The 22,885-nt window shown below is 46.7% G+C and overlaps 1 protein-coding gene across 9 annotated transcripts in view; it reads right to left on the bottom strand.

The window, feature by feature from the left end:
* Positions 1-22,885, bottom strand: part of ECT2 (epithelial cell transforming 2) — a 199,443-nt gene that overhangs the window by 129,514 nt on the left and 47,044 nt on the right. For all 9 annotated transcript variants that reach the window (XM_029616751.1, XM_029616758.1, XM_029616756.1 and 6 more), the window contains one exon: positions 20,097-20,233. In XM_029616751.1, the coding sequence (XP_029472611.1) occupies positions 20,097-20,233 (137 nt within the window). The remainder of the gene's footprint in view (positions 1-20,096; positions 20,234-22,885) is intronic.

Raw genomic sequence — 22,885 nt, forward strand, 5'->3', positions numbered from 1 at the left:
AGAAGCGGACCCAACAGGGCCGCTGCAGAAAATGTTTGACAAATTCTCACATCAACTTACCCAGAACACAGATACCAGAGTCTATGGTGGAAAAGGTGGCTTCCTTTGTTTCCTCAGTACAGGTAACTCGGCACGGATTGGAGAAACCCTTACATGTGTGGAGAAGCTAGATGTGGTTAACCCAGGCCCGCTCTAAGGTGGAAGCCCCGGAACAGAAATATGAGACCCTGGTGGAGAAGACAGATGATATGGAGAATCAGGGCTGGTGGAAAAATCTCAGTCATGGGTTTGCTGGAGAATGCAGAAGGGAAAGACCTGGTTGCATTCTTTTCAAAATGGCTGCTGAGGTTCCAGACATTGAAACGCGTAAAGGCCACATGAAGATAGAAAAGGTGCATCGGGCGTTGGTGGCGCCTCCACCACCAGGTGGTCGATCGCATGCTGTTATTCAATTGCACAGCTATGCAGACAAAGCAAAAATCTTAGTTAAGGCCACGCAAACTTAATCTATTATGCACGACTCTCATAAGGTAATGTTTATTCAGGATTTTTCCTTACTAGGGCAATGGAAGCAGGCAAGCTTTTTAGAGGTAAAGCATGGTCTGCAAGCGAAGGGATACTCCTATGCCCTATATCCTGCTAAACTGAAAGTTATGACAGCTGGACGTTCTCTGCTGGTTTTTTTGAATTGGCAGCCCAAGAATTTTTCCAAAAGGAAAAATGTTCAACCAGAGGAGGCGCAAAATGGGCCTAATCGCTGAATATGAGCACAGGAGAGCCAGGTATTAAGCCGGGGGAGACTAGCTGAAGGCGTGCACCAGACTAGTAGACAGTAGCGCCTCACTGACTCCTCCGTTACAAGTTTTATGGATCTGTTTATCTGGATTTTTGGATATCCTTTCATTGGACCTATAACATACATTAGACATGGCAGTGCAAACTGGCTTATTTCATATACAGAGGGGGAAATGGCTGTACAGAACAAGGCTCCATACGTAACATGCTAACAAGTGACTGACTGGACTTCAACTATTTCCTCAGGACTTGGCATTTTCTTTGCACGGAAACAGTATGAATTAACCAGACTAATAAGATCAGTCCGTCCTTTCCCTTGAGAGACTGCCTCGTTTGGGGGACAGAAGATACCCTCTCAGAAATTGACTCATTCTGAAACTTTGCGTGCACCGGAACCTATTTTTGGCAATGGTCCATAAGTTTTGTTTTTATAATTTTTTTGGATTGGCTGCTCCATAGCTCTCCTGGGATCTGTTTTTTTTTTCTCAGGGGAAGCAAAGGGGATATCCATGTTTAATTGCAGTGCATGTTCCTGGACATACCCAGATCAGTCCAGACCAGTGGGTTATATCCTCATACCAGCAGATGGAGGCAGAGAAACTTCGAGACCTGGCTATATAAAACTCTAGTGCCATCTGCAGCTCCTAAATATTTTTCTGTCTCCAGCAGATGGTGGTTGTGCATCCTGCAGCTCCGGACTGAGTTTTGACAGGACTCCCCAAGGTGTGAGGTTCCAATCACGGGCCATCCCTTGAGTGGAGCAGGGTGAACAGGGGGTCGGATACCTCCGGCTGTAGCGCCCTTGGATTCCGGGAGGTTGGATAGCCAGGGGATTGGTCCCTCCGCTCCCCGAAGCCCTCTTCCAGCGCTTCCTAAAAGAAAGGAGCCCTGTGGGGATTGTTTTTTTGTTCTTACTTGCACACGCCCCAGGGTACTGACCCTAATCCGGACCCAGAAGCCGGTGGGGACGACCCGTTGTTGTTGGACGCCCCTGGGCGGGGTGATGACCCTCAGGTGGTTCGGCTATTTAAGCAGGAGGAATTGCATCCCCTTATTCCCCAGGTGCTGGAGGAATTGGGACTCAAACTGTCAGAGGATTCGGACAGCGAAGTCACTGGGAGAATTCAGAAGGAATAGGCTCCTGGAGGATAGAAAGCCTTTGCCCCAAGGACCCAGGTCAGAGATTCCAGAAGATCTAGGTGAGGAAGAGGAGGTTCCTCCGCTTCTTCTGGATCCAGGCCCTCCTTGGGACGTCAGCAGTCCTTTCGGGGACTCAACCAGGCTGCGAGAGGAGGTTCCGGCCAGGGAACTGCAGCTCGCAAAATTTCCCAATGACATCAGGAACACCCGCTCCCCGGAGACAGCGGTAGGGGGAAGGCTGTCCCAATTCTACGAGGAATGAACAAGAATGACGGACCAGTGGGTACTGCAGGTGATCCGCATAGGTTACGCCTTAGAATTTTCTCGCCCACCCAGAGACGTCTTCCTGAGGTCTCTCTGTTCTTCCCCAAACGGCATAGCGTGGTTTCCACCGTGGCTCGTCTGATAAGCCTGCAGGCCATCGTTACAGTTCCAGAGGCGGAACGAGAGGCCGGGCGGTACTCCATGTACTTTTGTGGTGCCAAAAAAAAAAAAAAAAAAAAAAGGGACATTTCGTCCCATTCTGGACCTCCAACAGGTCAACCGGAGTCTAAAAGTCCCACGATTTCGAATAGAAACCCTGTGCACAGTGATTGCGGCAGTATACAAAGGAGAGTTCCTCGCCTCCTTGGACCTCGCGGAGGCCTAGCTCCATATCCCAATCCGGAACAATCATCAGCGGTTCTTGCGATTCTCGATCCTGGGACAGCATTTCCAGTTTTGTGCGCTCCCCTTCAAGCTGGCATCTACACCCCGCACCTTCACCAAGTTTATGGTGGTAGTTGCGGCAGCCCTTCGACGGGAAGGAGTATTAGTGCACCCATATCTAGACGACTGGCTACTCTGGGCAAAGTCAGAGGAAGACTATCAGACTATTTGTCATGTGACCCACGTTGCAGTTGTTAGGGTGATTGATCAACCTTGCAAAGAGTCACCTGGTTCCTTGCCAAGTCCTGGAATACCTAGGGGCTCGCTTTAACACTCATCTGGGCTGGATGTTTCTGACAGAAGAACGAATGCGCAAATTGAAACAGCAGGCAATTTACTTAAGGACAACACAGACTCCTATGGCCTGGGATTAATCTTCAGGTATTGGGATCCATGGCCTCAGCAATAGATCTCGTCCCATGGGCATTTGCTCACTCGAGGCCATTTCAGCATGTTCTCTTGTCCCGATGGAGTCCATTGTCGGAGCAGTATCAGGTTCAGCTGCCCCTCACCTCGCAGTCCAGATCCAGCCTGGCGGCTTGTGGATTCCAATCTCCAGAGAGGAATGCCCCTCAAAACCACAGAATGGGTAGTAGTAGTGTCCACGGATGCCAGCCTCCGAGGCTAGGGGGCAATGTGCCTGGGCAGAGCAGCACAGGGCGTGTGGCTGGAACCAGTCCATCAACTGCCTGGAAACCAGGGCTGTATGCATGGCATTGGAAACATTTCTGGATCTGGTGCAGGGTCCATGGTTTGAGTATTTTCAGACAACGCCACCACGGTGGCATACCTCAAACGCCAGGGCGGTACAAAGAGCCCTGCTGTAGCTTGAGAAGCTCACCTCCTCTTCGCCTGGGCAGAGTGTCATCTGGAGGGCATTTCTGCCTCACACGTGGCAGGCATGGACAACATCCAAGCAGACAACAGCTGGATCCAGGGGAGTGGGAACTGTCCAGAGAGGCGAGGAACTTCATTTGTGCCAGATGGGGGGGGAAACGACTCCCCAGTTGGACCTCATGGCAACCCACAACACAAAGATGACGCGTTTTTCAGTCGACAGAAAGATGGGGGGGTCGGTAGGTCTCGACGCCATGGTGTCCAAATGGCCAGCAGGGATTCTGTTGTGCGCCTTTCCTCCTTGGCCTCTCATTGCTGATGGCTCCGGAATGGCCACGTCACCCTTGGTTTGCAGAGCTGCTAGCCACAGACAAGCCATTACGGCTGGCGCATTTACAGAACCTATTGCGCCAGGATCCTATATTTTCGGATCGCTTCTCTCGCAGCTTGTCTTTTGAGAGATGGCGTCTGCGACTGAAGGGGTATTCAGAGTCTGTGATTACCATGATGCTACAAAAGCCAGGCACCCGTCCACTTCCAGGGCGTATGTGCAAGTATGGTCAGTGTTTGAGTCCTGGTGTGCACAGCGGCGTCCATCCCTCATATTCTGGCATTTCTACAGCAGGGTCTCTCCAGGGACCTAGCCTATAATTCCCTACGAGTTCAGGTTTCTGCCCTAGGATGTTTTAGGGGACAGTTAGATGGCAGATCCCTGGCCTGCCACCCTGATATGGTTCGCTTCCTCAAAGGAGTCAAGCATTTGAAGCTGCCTGTTCAGAAACTGTGCCCAGAGTGAAACTTGAACCTTGTCCTACAGGCATTGTGTGTACCGCCCTTTGAGCCAGTGGGTCAGGATTCTATCAAGGACCTGACCCTGAAGACTGTCTTAGTGGCTATTTGCTCAGCACCACGTGTTTTGGAATTACAGGCCCTATCCTCCTGGGATCTGTTTTTGCGGATTTCAGCGGACAGTGTCCCCTTACGCACGGTGCCGTCCATCTTTTATATTAAATCAGTAGAGCTCCCTAGTTTTCCTGACTGGTCCCGCAACTCAGCAACAGATAGAGACCTGCATTTGTTGGATGTCTATAGGATTTTATTGCACTATTTGAAGATTACCAATTCCTTCCGGAAATCAGATAAGAACATAAGAACATAAGATATTGCCATGCTGGGTCAGACCAAGGGTCCATCAAGCCCAGCATCCTGTTTCCAACAGAGGCCAAAACCAGGCCACAAGAACCTGGCAATTACCCCAAACACTAAGAAGATCCCATGCTACTGATGCAATTAATAGCAGTGGCTATTCCCTAAGTAAAATTGATTAATAGCCATTAACGGACTTCTCCTCCAAGAATTTATCCAAACCTTTTTTGAACCCAGCTACACTAACCACATCCTCTGGCAACAAATTCCAGAGCTTTATTGTGCGTTGAGTGAAAAAGAATTTTCTCCTATTAGTCTTAAATGTGCTACTTGCTAACTTCATGGAATGCCCCCTAGTCCTTCTATTATTTGAAAGTGAAAATAACCGAGTCACATCTACTCGTTCAAGACCTCATGATCTTAAAGACCTCTATCATATCCCCCCTCAGCCATCTCTTCTCCAAGCTGAACTGCCCTAACCTCTTCAGCCTTTCCTCATAGGGAAGCTGTTCCATCCTCTTTATCATTTTGGTTGCCCTTCTCTGTACCTTCGCCATCGCAACTAGATAATTTAATTGTTCTGTTTGGAGGTCCCAGGCTTGCGGACAAGGCATCCAAGGCCACTTTGTCTAGGTGGCTGAAGGAGACTATTGCTTCAGCATATATTTGCAACTGCAGCGCCGTGCCGGTCAGTTTGACAGCGCATTCGACGTGGGCTCAAGCGGTCTCTTGGGCAGAGTGCCAGCTGGGTTCACCACAGGAGATATGTAGGGCCGTGGTTTGGTCCTCTCTGCATACCTTTTCCAAGCATTACCGCTTGGATGTTAAGGCACCAGGACACTCCAATATTGGGGAACAAGTGCTTCGAGCGGGTCTTTCGGGATCCCCCCCAAGAGTAGTGTGGCTTTGGGACATCCCACTGGTCTGGACTGATCTGGGTATGTCCAGGAAAGGAAAATTGGTTCTTACCTGCTAATTTTCGTTCCTGTAATACCACAGATCAGTCCAGAGGCCCGCCCAGACGTGGCTGCCGAAAGATTGGCTGTCGTTTAGGGGAGCTGCTGTGTTGAAGAATTCTGAAGGAAGAACTCCTTTTTACCATCTTTAACAGAGTCGGGGGTAGGGCTTCCAACCTTAGGGGAATCCAACCCTCCTGTTTTCCTTTTTCTGGATGTTCGCCTTTCAGGGTGAAGAAGATGTTTAAAAGCTATTTTTAATGGTTTTTGCTTGGGCATCAACCAATACTGAGGAGCTGCAGATGGCACTAGAGTTATATAGCCAGGTCTTGAAATTTGTTCTCTGCCTCCATCTGCTGTTAGGAGGATATAATCCATTGGTCTGGACTGATCTGTGGTATGACAGGAACAAAAATTAGCAGGTAAGAACCAATTTTCCTTTCTTTACTGACTGACTCAATTAGACATTATATGTCATAGTTCGTTTACCACTGAAATGTATTGGCACCAAAGCCTTAAATGTTTTGGGCTTGTTAACAGGGGAGGGTTTTGTTTAGGATGGGTATGGGTTTCTGCATGGATAGTAGGGGGAGGGGGGGTGAGTTGGGGGTTGATCAGATTCTTAGGAGTGTGGAACGAGAGTTGTTTTAGAAATATCACATGTGACCACTGGTCTATAAGAGATATAGACAATCATTCAGCAAGCATGGAGTTGTATTCTTAGTTATTCAACACATTGCAAATTCATAATTTTTGATTATGGCTGAGATCCAAATTATTTCCCTCAATATTCGAGGGATATCGTCCCCGGTGAAAAGGACTCAGATCAGAGTTTCTCAGACAGAAATGTGCACGTGGCTTTTTTTTTTTTTTTTTTAAACAGTGGCCAAACATGCGAAGCTAAAAAGAACATGGGTGGGGCAGGTATGTGTGGCATATTTCTCCTCAAACAGCAGAGGAGTCTGTGTACTTATCCATAAGAATTTTCCTCTGCAAGTACATAGAACCTTCTGTAATCCAGATGGTTGCTTTGTAATTTTAGAATGTACCCTGTATGGGAGATCGTTTATGGTCCAAATAAAGGGCAATTGGAATATTATAAGAAATTCCAGGAGGTACTTGCCCAGTTTGCTATGGATAATGTCTGTATGGGAGGGGACTGGAATGTATGTTTAGACCCAGCACTCCATAGGACAGGTACTAGACATGGGCCAGACAACAGTGGGAAAGGGTTAAAGGACTTAATGCAGACTTATGACCTCGTAGATATATGGAGGGAGCAGAACCCGGGGACTAGAGATTATACCTTTTATTCCCCCAGATTTTTGTCCTACAGCAGACTATTTTTTGTGCAGTTGGGGGATTTCCTGGTCCAGCTGGTAAGTCAGATATCCTGGGTTGTATTATTGCTGACTACCATGCAATTTCCTTGGCATTTCTGATAGTAGGGGAGGAGATGGAGCCACAGGTGGCGGCTAAATACATTCCTACTGGGACATGCTGATTTCCACAAAGGAATTCATACACTTATGGAAGAATTTGCAATGCACAACCCAGCAGTAGATTTTAACACCACTCTTCGCTTGGAATCCTTAATGGCGGTGCTCAGGGGTTGTATTATCTCTTACTCCAGCCATATCAAGAAACAAAACGGGAGGGAACAGCATGATTTAGAGCAACAGATCAAAGCTTTACATATCGTAATTTGACCCTACTTCATGACCAGCTTAAAGCCTTGCAGGTAGATGAAGTGGAAAAATCTATTAAAATTTCGAGACAGAGATATTACAAGCATGGTAATAAGGTAGGCTCTTTGTTAGCAAAAGCAACACAGTCCGTAAATCAAACCTAGTTAATTTATGGTATTCAGGACGGCCAAGGGAATGTTTGTCATTTGCCTCATCGGGTTAATGACATTTTCACCTCATTCTATAGAGCAATACCCACACCAGATAAACAGGAGGTACAGGACTTTTTAGCTCCTCTAGAATTGCCAAAAGATACCTGAGGCAGATACAATAGGGCTCTTCTCAGATATTACCACTATGGAAGTAAAAAAGGTCCTGAAGGTATTGATGGGAGGGAAGAGTCCGGGACCGGATGGATATCCCTTAAAATTCTAGAAAGCTTTTGCTGACTAGCTAGTCCCTAGATTGGTAGGACCGTTTAACTATCTGCAAACTCCCAGGGCCAAGGTGGGATCCCTCACAGAGGAGTTGATAGTGTTGATACATAAAGCTGGGAAAGATACACTGGACTGTTTCTCATATCGCCCTATTTCACTCATGAATGTGGATATTAAGATTCTGGCAAAAGTTTTACAGTTAAGGCTGAAGGATATTATCCTTGATTTGGCACACCCCAACCAAACAAGGTATTGGTACATAATAGCACATTTAGCAAGCACTGTGTACTTCGAGCTAAACTGATTTCCATGGCAGGGGCAGTGATTTTTTTTTTTTTTTAATTCAGGGTTTTGTAGCATAACAATATAGGTACAGTAATATCTTTACTCTTACCTACTTTGTAATATAAGTACAGTAGATACAAATTTGCAACAATACAATCTTAACAGTATTAAACAAGTTTGAGAACCTATAGGCTCTTGAGTCTAGGGTTGTTACTGTAATCTGTACATACCAGATGTCTCTTCAACCCTTTTTTTTTTTTTTTAGATTTACCCCTAGAACTATTTAATTATTTATATCCCTCCCCCTGCCACCGCTGCTAGGCTTTACTGCCCATTTGTTAGCATTGGGCGTTAACTCTATTCTAAGCATGGAGAGTTTGTCGTCTTTGAATCCATGGGGTTTGGGAATCAAGCACCGGGTTTAGCCTTGCCCCAATACTTGTTTTCCCAGTACAGGGTTACTAGACCAAGGCAGAGATCACATTGCACTCTCTGGGGTTTAAAGTGGAGTGGACTCTGGGTTTGATATACTCCTGAAATTTAGACCACACAACATTCAAGACTGTTCTGGTGGCTTCAGGCTGGGTCTGTGCATATAGAGATTTAACATTCTTCTAAACCAGTGTTCAGGATCCGGATGCTTATCACCCAGCCATTCTGTTAATATCACCTTCTTACCCACCACCACTGCTTTAGTAATAAATGACAAAAGCTCTGGGTGCGTAGAGCTCAGGGATGGCAAGATTCCAAATAGCCAAGTCTCCGGATCCTGCAGGACTGCACAGTGCCATATCAGCGAGCACTTCTAAATAACAGTACTACAGAAATTTGCAATGGCCGGGCACTCCCAAAAGCAGTGAACATATGACCCTATCTCCTGCCTACACTTTAAACATTCTGAAGACTCAACATAGCTTAAATTTGAATGCCTGGGCTGGCGGGATATACCCTTGCCATAAAAATTTATATTGAGTATCCCGTAGATTCCCTTTGGATTGCGAGTGGCAGGCGTTCTGCTCGCTGGGGATCTGTCCAAGACAGAGTCGTGTAAGCAGTTAAAGTCGCCTGCTAGAAATAGGACCCCCTTCATGCGAGTCAGGAGTGTGTTGGCTATTTTTACAAAAAAATCATGTGAGTATTCATTGGGAGCATATATGTTACATATGGTGGTTTCCTGTCCTTGCCAACGGCCTGTAATAATCATGTATCTGCCCTCGGGATCTATGATTGAGTTTTCCCAATGTGAAATCAGCAGTTTTATTAATAAGAATCGCAACCCCCGCTTTGCGCCCTTGTACTATCGAGAAAATACACAGCCACCCATTCGCTGTGTAGTTTTGAACTTTCCTTTTCACTTAGATGTGTCTCCTGTATACATGCAATTTCCACCCGGAGTTTCTTTAGATAATGTAAAACTTTTTTGCGTTTAATTGGTGACCCCAAACCATTAACATTCCAAGAGACCAGTTTTGTCATGTTACATTTGGTTGCATGCCTTTTGGGTGCCCTGGTTTACCTCCTCTTTGGAGAGGGATGCTCAGCCTCATCCCTCCTCCATGTCCTGCAAGTCTTTACAGCAGTAACTTTTGAGAACATAGAGTTACTACTCCCCCTTTAGACAGACTTTTTTTTTTTATGTTATCCCAACTTTCCTTCCCCATCCCTAGCCATAGCCACCCTACCTGGAGTTCTATATTGGAGCGCTTCAAAACTCTCCCCCATAGCCCCTCTGTCCCCCCTCCCCTTCCACCCCAACCCTCTTCCCAACCCCTTCATTCTCAATAACTAATCAGCACCCTCACGAGGACCAGAATGAAAAAAGGGAGATCACGTCAGTGTCCCTGTGCCCACCTCACCCCCAAAATTTTTAACACGGTGTGCTCTATATAATCTGGTAGAGAAAAAGTACTAAAACTGTTGCCAACCCTCCCACAGAGATCTGGCTTTTTTGTGCCTCCAGTAGGCTCAGTTATCCTGTGAACAGTCTACCTCAATGTGACCTTTGGTGCACTGCCTGTAAACACAAGGGGTAGCCTTCAAAGATCCACTTGTATTCCAAAATGGGGAGTGAACATGACTTAGTTCAAAGCGTATGCAGTAACTGAGCACCGAAAAATCGCTGTGTTCATGCGGTTGTAACCATAGTAATTGTCCAAGCTTGTGCCCCTGGGACGAGTAGCACTCCCCAGTCCTTTTACTGTCACATGGAGTAGATGAGCACTTGGCATCACATGGCTATGATAGCTCCTCATTCCCTATAGGTGTATGTCCCTTTGCAGTAGCGGATTGCTCCATAGGGACTTCAATGCAGGTTTCCCTTTGTGCGAGCTGTAACTCCGGTTGGGTTAGCTGTCCTCCTCAGAGGGCTCCTTATGTGGTCCAACAGGTATACAACTTTGAATTAAAACGTTTTTAACCACAAAAAATAATCCATAGGCTCAATCTGTTGCCTCATGCAAGTCCTGTTTTCTCTTTTTAGCTGACATGTTGCTTTACGAATTCCTGGGCTTCCTCCAGTGTGGTAAATGACCGCACCTTGCCCTCCCACCATACCCTCAAGGTAGCCGGGTATTTCAGGGCAAATTTCACCTGCTTGTCAATCAGGTGCGAGCAAACAGCAGAGTACTTACGCTGTGACTGAGACCCGTACTGAATAGTCTTGGGTAATTCAAACTATTTCCACTGTACAATAGTTCATGCTTCTTGCGGTAGGTTTGTGCGCATAATTGAGTATTTTGGCTATGGCAATTCTAGGGCGTGGATATGTTGATTTCTTCACCCCTACCCTGTGGGCCCATTCTATGCACAGTAGGCCTTTCAGTTCTTCTAGGCCCACTGCCTCTGGTAGCCACCCCTCCAAGAACACACCCAGCTCTCTATCGTCTATAGTCTCTGGGAGACCCAAGAATCACAGATTTGCGCACCTTGACCTGTTTTTCCAGGTCATCAAGCTTATCCTGGCATTCTTTGAGGGCTGTGTCGTGTGCAGCAAGCTTCCCTGCGGCTGCTGTCAGGTCGTCCTCTATGAGTGATACCCTGCCCTCCACGTGGTCTATTCTTGGTCCTAGCTCCGATAACGCATCTTACCTCAGTGAGCTGGGACACAATCCCTGCCAGTTTCTCATTGAGAGTTGTTGCAATTGTGTCCCTCAGGACCTCAACTGTGATCAGGCCGGGTAAGAGGATTCGGGATCGTTCGCGGCGGCCACCATCTTGGGATCTGTTTTCCCCTTGCTGCCGCAACGGAAGGCCATTCACGGTGAAGATTTCTGCATATAATTCACTATAGACATGGGCTAGTGTCTATAGTGATGAGTGGCCTGCGATTTTTCGCTGTTTCTCTTAAGTGCTGGCAAAACTGGAAGCGGTGCACCCAAAGCTGCAGGAAGTCACGTCCTCCTCAGCGCATCACCCTACGTGATCTCCAGCAGTGATTTCTATGGATGTAGATAAAGCATTCAATTGAGTCTCATGGCCCTATATGTTTTCAATGTTAGGCCGCAGGGAAGCTGAACTGCTCTATGTCTCCTGGTTTCAAGCTTTGTATGCTGACCCAGAAGCAAGGGTTTGGACTAATGGTATATCATCTCATTTTAAGATTGAGCGGGGTACTAGACAGGGGTGCCCCCTCTCCCCCCTACTTTTCGATCTTTCAGAGCAGCCACTTGCTCAGGCGATTTGAATGTCACGGAAAATAGAGGGTGTCACATGTCAGAGTTACACAAAATTTTGTTGCATGCTGATGACACAGTGTGCCTAACTAATCTATCCTGCTCCCTCTCAGCACTGATGAGATTAATTTTGGCAATCTCTTGGGATATCTCATGAATTTCCAAAAGTCTGAATTGATGCTCTTGGGTCCCCCACGCAGACAACCGCCGGAGGCGCAACTCTTTAGGCAGGTTGACACAGGATTCCGGTACCTAGGTATTTGAATATCAAGGAAGTACTCCAATTTGTATGGGGATAATTATGCTCCTATCCTTAAAAAAAAATTAAGTTAGATCTAAGACACTGGAAATCTTCCCCTATCCTTGGTGGGTAGAGTCAATTTGATTAAGATGGCTATTCTGCAGACATTGATATACCCCTTTGTACATCACTTTTCAACAATTATGGGGGGGACCTGTCTAGTTTCATCTGGAAGGGGCGACTGCCACGTCTAAAGTATGATTTGTTGGTAAAGCAGCATGAGACAGGAGGGCTCGAGCTCCCAAATTTTATGTGGTATTACTAGGCCTGTCGCCTAGCCTGTCTCTGGACATGGGTAGGCACAGACATGGCTTTCTCTGGAGGAAGATGGGTACAGGGGGCAGCCTGACCTCCCTCCTGCACATGCCTAAATCATCTGGGCATCATAGACGGGCAATCCGCAGTCACCCCATTGTCGTCCATACTCTTAGGGTCTGGAAGGTGGCCACCCGTAGTCTTTGCCGTCAAGCAACTAGTTGGTCATACCTCACTGGAACGAAACCCTCCTCTCTCATTACACACATTCTCCCCTGATATTCACATTTGGGCATCGGCGGGATTGAGGTTTTTGGGCCAGCTGGTGGATGGTCGAATTAAATCTTTTACAGAACTGAGGGAGAATTTTGGTATTCCCCTTCAACCCGATGTTTATATTTTTGTATACGGAAAGATGTCTCTTATCACACGAGACATGCCAGAAATTGAGGAGGCTGAGGGGATAGAGGATTTACTAAGTTGTAGGAAACCTCTCTTTCATTTTATAGTGGTTTTGTACAAAGCCTTTCGGGCCACCCTAAGTGCAAAGACAACCACTCCTAGTCTTATTAGGCTATGGAATGAGGATCTAAATTTGACACTGGAGAACAAAGAATGGAAGTCTATATGGAGAGCCTCACATTATATTGTATCTCTTATCCCTTGTAATACAAACTATTGAATAGAATATATCGTACCCCAACATTTTATGCTAAGTTTAGTAATGTTAGTGACACCTGTTGGAGGGACTTTGGTTCTCTGGGGACCTTCTATCACATGTGGTGGGAATGTTCTGAAACACAAAGGTTTCGGATCCAGGCGGCGGATATTATTTCAGCAATTTGTGGTCAGACATTGTGGGTGGACCCTGCACTATTTCTGTTGGGCAGATGGTCTACTCCATGGGAGATGAGGGGGTCGCAGACAGCTGATGGGGTTAATGTTACATGTGGCACATCTTACAGTAGCTTATCAATGGAAAGGATCCCCCACTATAACTCTTTGGGAAGTCAAGTTAGACATTGCACTTATGGAAAAGCTGACCCTCTCTCTACAAAATCAGAGAAATATCAAGCAATCTGGGAATCTATTGGAAGTGGAGGGAAGGGAGGTAATATGTAGGGCAAAGCTTTCCAAACTTTTCATGTTGGTGACACACTTTTTAGACAAACATAATGTCGGGACACAGTAATTCAGTCTACTAGTAAACCAGAGGTTAAAGGTTAAACGAACGAAACATATTTCGACAATTTATGTATGTTTCCTTAAATATATACATAAATAAAATGTTTCACGACACAACCTATCTCATGAAAACCTTAAATTTATATTAAAAATATATATTCCAAGATTCATGTTATAATTTATGAGAAACAATAATAAAACAAATTGTGTCCCCCACACACTCATCTCTCTCCTCCCCCCAGCACATGTCTGTACCCCACACACTCATATCTCTCCCCCTCAAGCACATGTCTGTCCCCCCAGCACGTTTGCCCACCACTCACTCATCTCTCTCCCCCCAGCACATGTCTGGCCCCCACACTCATGTACCTCGTCTTTTTTGTTTGTTGCCAGTTAAGTGATCCCTTCCATGATCACCAGACACTGCTGCTTGCAGTCTGTACTCTTCATGGCCAGGCCTCATCGGCAGCAGCAGCCAATGCAAGGATGGCTGGGCTCGTTCCACCCACCAAGCCCCCCCCCCCAAAAAACGCGATTGACAGCAAAAATCACCCAATAATAAGCAACCCATAAACTGAAAAAAAAAAGTGAATCTCTAGAAAAAAAAAAAGCCCAAACTCTCATCAGAGTTGACCAGGCTTGCGCGACACACCTGCACACTGCAGGCGACACACTAACGTGTCCCGACACAGTTTGGAAAGCTCTGATGTAGGGGGACTTCTAGGTGGCAAGTACAGTGGTGTTCCTAGGCACTGTAAATTGTGTTGTCGCATGTGAACTGTTGTATGCTTTATAATTATGCAATTCCACACATTATATTGTTTGAAAACAATGTTTATAAATAAGGTTTAAAAAAAATACAATCAAGCATGAAATATTAAGTGTCAAGAAAAATAATGCCAGACAAGGATTTTTGTTAAAGTGAGGAGTTGAAGAGTTAAGGCCCCCCCCCCCCCCCCCCCCCCCGAACTACATAAATACGATTTAAAAAATGATTGCCACTGAAATTAAGGTTCAAGTTACTGACTAGTTAAGACTGCATAGCTGACCACATAAAACATAAGCAAACCAATATATCAGGGATAGGAAAACTGGTTCTTACCTGCTAATTTTTGTTCCTGTAATAACAAAGTTCAGTCCAGACAAGTGAGTTTATGCATCCTACCAGCAGATGGAGGCAGAGAACAAAATTGAGGTACTGCTACATAACTGAGCGTGCCACCTGCAGTCCCTCAAGCCACGATTATATAGAATTTACCTCCCCCCCCACCCCCGGGCAAACCAAACCTGGGGTTGGACTCCCCGGAACTGGAATACTTACACAAACCGCAAGGCCCCAGAACACCCTGCCAACTAGAAACTAAAAATAATTTAACTGTTGCAGCAGCAATCACAAAATACCCCTGGGACCAGGAAGGTCAGTCTTTTGGTAACAGTACTGGGGCAGGCCTTTGGACTGATCTGTGGTATTACAGGAATGAACATTTGCAGGTAAGAACCAGTTTTCTTTTCCTGAACATACTCCGATCAATCCATACAAGTGGGATGTACCAAAGCAACCCTAAACCAAGCGGGAACCTGAAAGACCAACTCTCAAAATACTCACCAAAATCCACATCCTCAGACACCCGAACATCCAAACCACACAGCAGTCCTACATATTTCCTGTGAAGACACCAACTGACATTCGCTCCAAGAGGCCACCTGTCCTCTAGCAGAATGTGCTTTAAAACCACTAGGGACAAAACGACCCTTAGCAATATAGGCCGCAGAAATAGCCTCTTTCAATCAAGCCAAAATAGCTTTCATCACCTCATCTCCTTTCTTCACTCCCCCCGAACACCACGAAAAGACGGTCCGACCTCCTGAAAGAATTGGTGACCTTCAAGCAGAAGGTGAAGATCTCTACTCAAATCCAAGTCTCTGGACCAATCCGGAAAACCCGGCAACTCCATTATCTGATTCACATGGAAGGCAGAGACCACCTTCGGCAAAAAAAGAAGGCACCGTACTCAGACACTTTGTCGGAGGAAATGCGTAAGAAAGGTTCACGACAGGAGAGAACCTGAAGCTCTGAAATGCGTCTGGCCGAGCAGATTGTAACCAGAAAAAACGTCTTTAGTGTAAAATCCTTCAAGGAAGACTCAGAGAAGTCGCAGGACCAGGTTAAGACTCCAGTTTGGGCAGACCTTGCGAAGTGGAGGCTTCAAATACTTCATTCCCTTGAAGAAATGAATTACATACAAATGAGCTACCAAGGTCCTGACCCTGAGACAACCCAGTGCCAAAACCTGGATTCTGAGCAAACTATAAGCCAGGCCCTTGGACAGCCCATGTTGCAGAAAAAGGACAAAATGTGTGGAATAGAAGTCAGAGGATCCACCCTATATTGAGTACACCAGGATTCAAAAACCTTCCACGCTCTAATATAAGCCATGGAAGTGGAAGGCCTTCTAGCCTGAAGCAGGGTAGAAAATAACCGGTTCCAAATATCCTTTCATATGCAGTTGCCACCTCTCAAAAGCCAAGCCGCGAGACAGAAGTGATCCTCCCGATCCGCAAATATGAGACCCTGGCACAGTAACCCCTAAGGTGTGCCAGCAGAAGAGGACCATCCACCGCAAGATGCACCATGGACGCCACAGCCACTCTGGCACGACCAGAACCACTGTCCCTGGATAGGTTTCTATGCAACGAAGCACTCTACCTATGAGTGGCCATGGAGGAAACACATACAGAAGACTACCTGTTGGCCAGGGACACACTAGAGCATCTAGGTCCACCGAGCAGACTTCTCTTCTGCAGCCAAAGAACCTGAACATCTTCGAGTTGGCCCTAGTTGCCATGAGATCCATCTGAGGGACTCCCCATGTGGCACAAATGTGATTACAGGTATTTTTTGGGACAGTTCCCACTCCCCAGGGTCTAGTTGCTGTCAGTTTAGAAAATCTGCTTGCATGTTGTCCACTCCGACATGAGAGGCTGTGATCCCTTCGAGGTGGCGCTCCACCCATGCAAACAACAGCTGAGCCTCCCAAGCTACAGTGATGCTTCTTGTACCTCTGACGACAGATATATGCCACAGATTACAGACCAGGGGCAGAAACAGTTCCAAGGCCCTGCGCACTACTCATCTCCAAACGATTGATTGACCAGGTCTTCTCTGCAGTCCAACCAGAGTCCCTGGGCCGAGTGTCCCATGTGCATTGCTCCCCAGCCTTTGAGACTGGCATCCGTGGTCCATACCATCCAAACCAGGTCTTCCAGTGGCATGGCCTTGCCCAGATTGATCCAAGACAACCACCACTCCAGGCTGGTCTTGGTCTCCCGGTTTCAGAGGTAAGGGGAAATAATACTCCTTGGATATCGGGTTCCACCAAGATAGCAATGCTCTCTGCAAGGGGGTGCATATGAGCAAATGCCCAAGGAACTAGCTCCAACGTAGATGCCATGGACCCAGCACCTGCAGACCTTTGGAACTGGAAGATTCAACCATCAACAAACCTGCTCCTGTAATTTCGACATTGTCGAGTCAGAAATACCTTGCCCTGCTGGATATGAAAGTGTGCCCCCAAGTATTCCAGGAGATTGAGAGGGTACCAAGTGGCTCTTTGAAACATTGATCACCCAACCCAGGGAGTTCAGGTGTTGCCTCACCCGCTGCCCCAAACAAGTACACTCCTCAGACTTCGCCTGGATGAATCTCCCGTCTCAAGGCTGCAGCCACTACCACTTTCGTGAAAGTGTGAGGAGCGGTGGCCAGACCAAAGGGAAGGGCCTGAAATTGGAAATGCCATCCCAGCACCTTGAATTTATGCTCTTTTCGAATGGGAATATGGAAGTAAGCCTCAGTGAGGTCCAAGGACCCCAGAAACTCTCCTTTGCAGACAGCCGTGATCACTATACTCAGGGTCTCCTTCCAGAATCGTGGCACTCATAAGTTCAAGTTCCGTCTTTGCAAATCCAAGATAGGATGGAAAGTGCCCTCTTTTTTTGGTACCACAAAGTAGATTAAATACCTTCTCTGCCCCTGCTCATCTAGGGGAACTGGGAGGATGGCTTCTAGACTTAGCCTGTGCAGAGTTTCTTCTACTTCGTCATGCTTGCTTTGAGAACAGTGAGACTCCAGAAAGACATCATTGAGCAGGCAAGAATATTCTAAGCCATAAACGTCCCTTTTTACCACCAGGTCCCACCAGTTGGAAGTGATCTTGACTCACTCCTCAGAAAACCGGGACAAACCTGTCCCCAACTGGAACCAACAAGGAGTGGATGCCCCTGGCCTCACTGGGCCAGCTTACTGGCTCCGGAACCCTGACCAGAGCTGCCTCTAGCAGAACAGCCAAGTCCCCGAAAGGCCCGCTGACGATTTGATGACAACTTGCCCCACAGCTGAAGAACATCTACCCGTCCGAAACCTCCACAACTCCCAAAAACAAGAATGAGCAGGAAAACTCCTCCTGATAACCTTCTTATCCTCTGGGAGTTTGTTGCCCTTTGTTTCATCCAGAGATTTCATGACCTGGTCGAGGTCCTCTCTAAAGAGCAGTTTGCCCTTGAAGCGAAGGTTACATAGCTGAGTCTTAGACCATGTGTCCACTGACCATTTATGCAGTTTCAAGAGGTATCGAGCCGCCACCAAGACCATACTCCTAACCATAGTGTGGACCAGATCATACAAAGCATCTGCCACATAGGCCACCCCCACCTCCAGATGGCCACCTGTGTGGAGGACAGAACCTCTGGAGATGCCTGCTCCTGCAGTCTCTGAATCCAGCATAAGCAAGCATTCTGTATCAAGCTAGCGCACACTGCTGCCCGAAGGCTCAGCGCTGAGACCTCAAACATGCGCCTCAACTGGACCTCCAATTTGCGATCCTGGACATCCTTGAGGGCAGCCACCCCAGCCACCAGAATTGCATTCTTCTTGGTCACAGCTGATACCGCAGCATAGACCGTAGGCATTTTAAGGCATTCCAAAAGTTCCCCCAACAAAAGATACAGCTTCGCCATGGCTCTTCCAACCTTCAAGCCCAGCTCCAGGGAGTCTCACTCCCAACTAATGAGCTTCTGAATCTTTTGAATGGGAAAGGCAGAGAGGACCCCACAAGCCATCCCTCTTCAGATTCCACCCGAGTCAGCTTGACCCTTAAATTCCTCCAAGACCTGAGGAATGAGTGGCCGGAGCTCCTCTTTCTTAAACAAGCGCACCACCCGGGGTCCATCCCGGCAGCTTCCAGAAGGTCCAGATCATCTTTGCCTCCCTCAGGAGGTTGGTCCTCATCCGGTCTCACGCGGGTCTATAGCCAGAGAGGCCACCTCCTCCTCCAACGGATCAGAGTCCCCCAGATCCCTAGGGTCTTGATCCGGACAAGCGGTTCGTGACCCACAATGCCATCCAGTCTCCTAGAGGGCACCCGAGCTCTCTCGGACTGTCACAAAGACAGCTCCTTGGGTCCCCACTTGGCTGCCTGACATACTAGAAGGCCTCATGCATAAGGACAAATTCCTTCTTATGCATGGTTTGAGGGCTACTAGGCTCAGAGACCTCTCCCTCCTCAACACCATCCTCACAAACCTACACCGCAGGGGACAAAGCTGAAGGAATCAGCCACCTTGCGGTCGGTTAGAGTTCCCTGCCCACGATTCCCCATGGGAATTGGAGGGGGGAGAGGTCCCCAACCTCGCCCCCCCCCCCCGTGGCCCCCCTCTGGGTCTTAGGAACCATAGCAAAGGATCCCCCCCCCCTCCCTGCAGCACAGCCAGTGCACAGGGAGTTAAGGTGGGCTGACCAGGTCCTGCAGACCTCCACATGTGGTTTCTCCAACATCCATACTGCTGTAGCGCCCCCACTGGGAGCAAGGCCGAATCACATAGTCCCACCAGACCGCCCAGCAAAACGAGTGTGGGAAGGCCAGCAAGTGTGGGAGCCACGTACAGGGAAAAAAAAAAGGTTTCAGAGCACTGCAAAAGTTGGCAGAAACAGGGACAACCCCAACCTGCTGTCTGTTTAGCACCATGTGGTTGGGCAGAGGGCTGCACAGAGCTAAAAATAAACCCGCGTGTGCAGTACAGACAAGGTTCCCCGCCAGGAAACCCCTGCGCAAAGAATCGGAAACTACAACTCCTCGCTCCTGAAATAAGACAGAGTTCACCGCCGCAGCCCTGTACCACAGGCCAACTCTCCCGGCTGCCCCTCAAACAGTATTAGTTGCATAGAAACATAGAAATGACGGCAGAAGACGACCAAACGGCCCATCCAGTCTGCCCAGCAAAAAGACACACTATTACCAAAGATAAAGGGTGCCAGCGGCGGGCAGGAGGGGACCTGGAATCTGCAGGCAACAAACCAGGGGTATCCAACCCCCCCTGCCCCTTCAAATCGAGGGATGGCCCACTAAGGAACCTGGCAACCTCGAGGAGCAGATCTAACTCTCCAACTCCAGATCAGTCAGGTCTGCAGTTATGCACCTCCACCATCTGCTCTAGACAGAGAAATACGGAGGGACTGCAGGTGGCACGCTCGGTTATGTAGCAGTGCCTCAAAGGTTTGTTCTCTGCCTCCACCTGCTGGTAGGGATGCATAAGCCCACTCGTCTGGAATGATTTGGGTATGTTCAGGAATCATAGTATTTGAGATTCTGTGGAAGAATTTCTAGAATTCAAAACTTGTAAACAAACAGTAAATTTACCTGAACTACTGTAGTAAGAATATCAACGTAATTGCTTTCCGTTTGATACAATTCCATTGCCACCTGCCATCTTGCAGACTGCTTCAGAGGTAAATGTGAAGAAAATTTGGAAGGTTTTGCCCCTGTTTTTGGTGTTTCTGATGAGGTTAAAAAAAACAAACAAAAATAACTCAATTTCAGATGCTTCCAATTGTTCATATTCAGATATTATGGAAATCAGTACAAATTGTATTTTTCTCTCTTACCCACCTTTAAACATTTAAATTTAGGACTCACATAATATCACTGTGTGTGGTGTTTAAAATGCATTGGCTATATTTGGTCTGAAGTGAAGGGGCTAATGTTAGGCATTCCTGTGCAACACTTACACCATTCTAGACTCAATGTTAACAAGGCAATGGAGGAACAAAGAAAAGCAAGCATATCAGCAATTGACAGTTAAAGCTCTTACAGAATCAGACCCGGGGCGAACCAAGCTGCACAGAGTATGTCATTAACAGCTGAAGGAGACCTAGGTCCGTAGTGTGGGTATAGTGCCTACATTATGGAATTCACTACTTTTAGATCTGAGAAGGGAGGGGGGCGACAACTACCACATTAGTTTTTGAAAAAAGTCAAAGCCTGGTTATTCTTTTAAATGAGGGTCAATAAATCTTATAAACCTATTTTCTTAAAGTTCAAATCATAACACCTATGAGTAAGTTTCTGAAACATTTTCACAATGGACATTTGATGGAAAAGGAATGTATCATGATCTTTATTATATTGTAGTTCTTAGCTTTATGTTTTGTAGAATGATTTGTTTTAGGTTATTTTAATTTCCCCTTCCTTTGTGCACTGCTTTGGTTAGTTGTTTTTAGAACTGGGAAAGCAGTTAAATTTTAAATAAAATAAATACTGTTACAGAGATCAACATCCAGTTTTCTCATGTTACAAAATATGTAGACTTCCTCTTTTTTATGGCCTTGTGGCCTAGTCATAACTAGCTCACTCATGGTATAGGGCAAGTTGGGACTATTTACAGCCATGGCATCAGGGCTGCCAACTCTAGAGAAACATTAACAGCAAGGGGGTTTTCTATGTAAACCATATTGTTGTGTTTACAATTAGTTTGTGGTGCATTGAACAAACGTTTACTGACAGGAAAATGTTATCTAAACATTAGTGGACGCTGTAGCCGAGGAATCTTGAGCTCTCTCCTCCATTGCAATTGCAGCAGTATATATATATATATATTCCTAAGCCAACCAGCTACCCAGCAACCTAGTGCAAGTCATGCCAGCATTCCAGAGCAAACTCTTTTTGAGCTCCCTACAAGGTTGGGTAGGATCTGGAAGAGATGCCAACCATGCAGAAATTTATAGGTGCTGTAAAGATTTTTGCAGACTGGTCAATTTTTTTCATCTTTTTAATGGAGAAATTTTTTACCTGATATTTTTTTCCCTTAGTGTAGACAGATTGTCTCCATCTGCTAGCAGGGGAGCATAAACCCACTGATCCCGAGTCAAAGCAAGCTGACATCACAGTATACATAACCCTGCAATGACCCCAGCCTGCCAGTATTCTTTTCAAAAGCAACTGTGGACAGACTAGCAAAAAGCTTGATTAAAAAACATAACACACAGGTAACCAGAACTGTACTCAACCAACCATAACACTGAACTCATAAGATTATAGGCATCCCAAGCTAGGGACTGGATGAACCAGTAAGCCCTTGAGATCCGTATCTCCACAGTACTGACACTCATGCGGCAGCAGAGGGTGGAAAGCTGAGTCCATCTGTCTACACTAAGGAAAACAAAATTATCAGGCAAGTAATTTCTTCATTTCCTATCATGTAGACAGATGGACTTGGGATCATTGGGATGCACCAAAGCTACTCCTGTACAGGGTGGGAGGCTGCCTGTGGTCCAGTCAACATCACATGTGCAATGGCTACATCCTCCCAGGCCTGCACATCCAGACGAAAGAACCTGGAAAAAGTGTAGGGAAGACCATGTTGCAGCTTGGCAAATGTCACGGGAGACAACAAAATAACCTCCACCCATGACAATGCCTGAGCCTTAGTGGAATGAGTCTTAATCTGATTAGGCAACAGCTTTTCATCATCCCCATACACGGCCATGACTACCTCCATAATCCAACAAGCCCCATAATGTCCGTGAAGCTGGAGAACCCTGCTTACTCCCACCTTGGAGAACAAACAGACGATCAGTCTTTCAAAAAGGTTCAGAAATCTCCAGATACCGCACGACAAGTCTCTTGACATCCAAGGAGTGCAAGAGGAGATACTCCTCCACATCCCTGACCTTAGCCAGGGACGGTAAGGAGATGAACTAATTCAAATGAAAGTCCAAGACTACCTTTGGCAAGAAGGATGGAAAGTATGCAGCTGTAATGCACCGGAGTCAGCGAAGGAACAGTTCCCAGCTAGACAAGGCCTGCAGCTCAAGAATTTGAAGTGCTGAACATATACCACCAGGAACAGAGTCTTCAAGGTCAACAAACGCAAGGAAAGGCTACACAGGGGTCAAAACACAGGGCCTACCAAAAAAAATCAAGCAACAAGTTAAGACTCCACAAGGGACCCGGTAACCTCAAGGGAGGCCTAAGAATCTTCAATCCCTTCAAAAAAACAAAATTACATCAGGATGAAACAATGAACCACCATGCACCTGGCCCCTTAAAGAAATATAACCTGCACCTCCCAAAAAAAATTTAATTAAGGACCAATCCTTTATTCAACCCATCCTGCAAAAGGTACAGAATGAAGGACACCATGCTCCTTA

Source organism: Rhinatrema bivittatum, chromosome 9, assembly GCF_901001135.1.
Source record: "Rhinatrema bivittatum chromosome 9, aRhiBiv1.1, whole genome shotgun sequence".
Lineage (NCBI taxonomy): Eukaryota > Metazoa > Chordata > Amphibia > Gymnophiona > Rhinatrematidae > Rhinatrema > Rhinatrema bivittatum.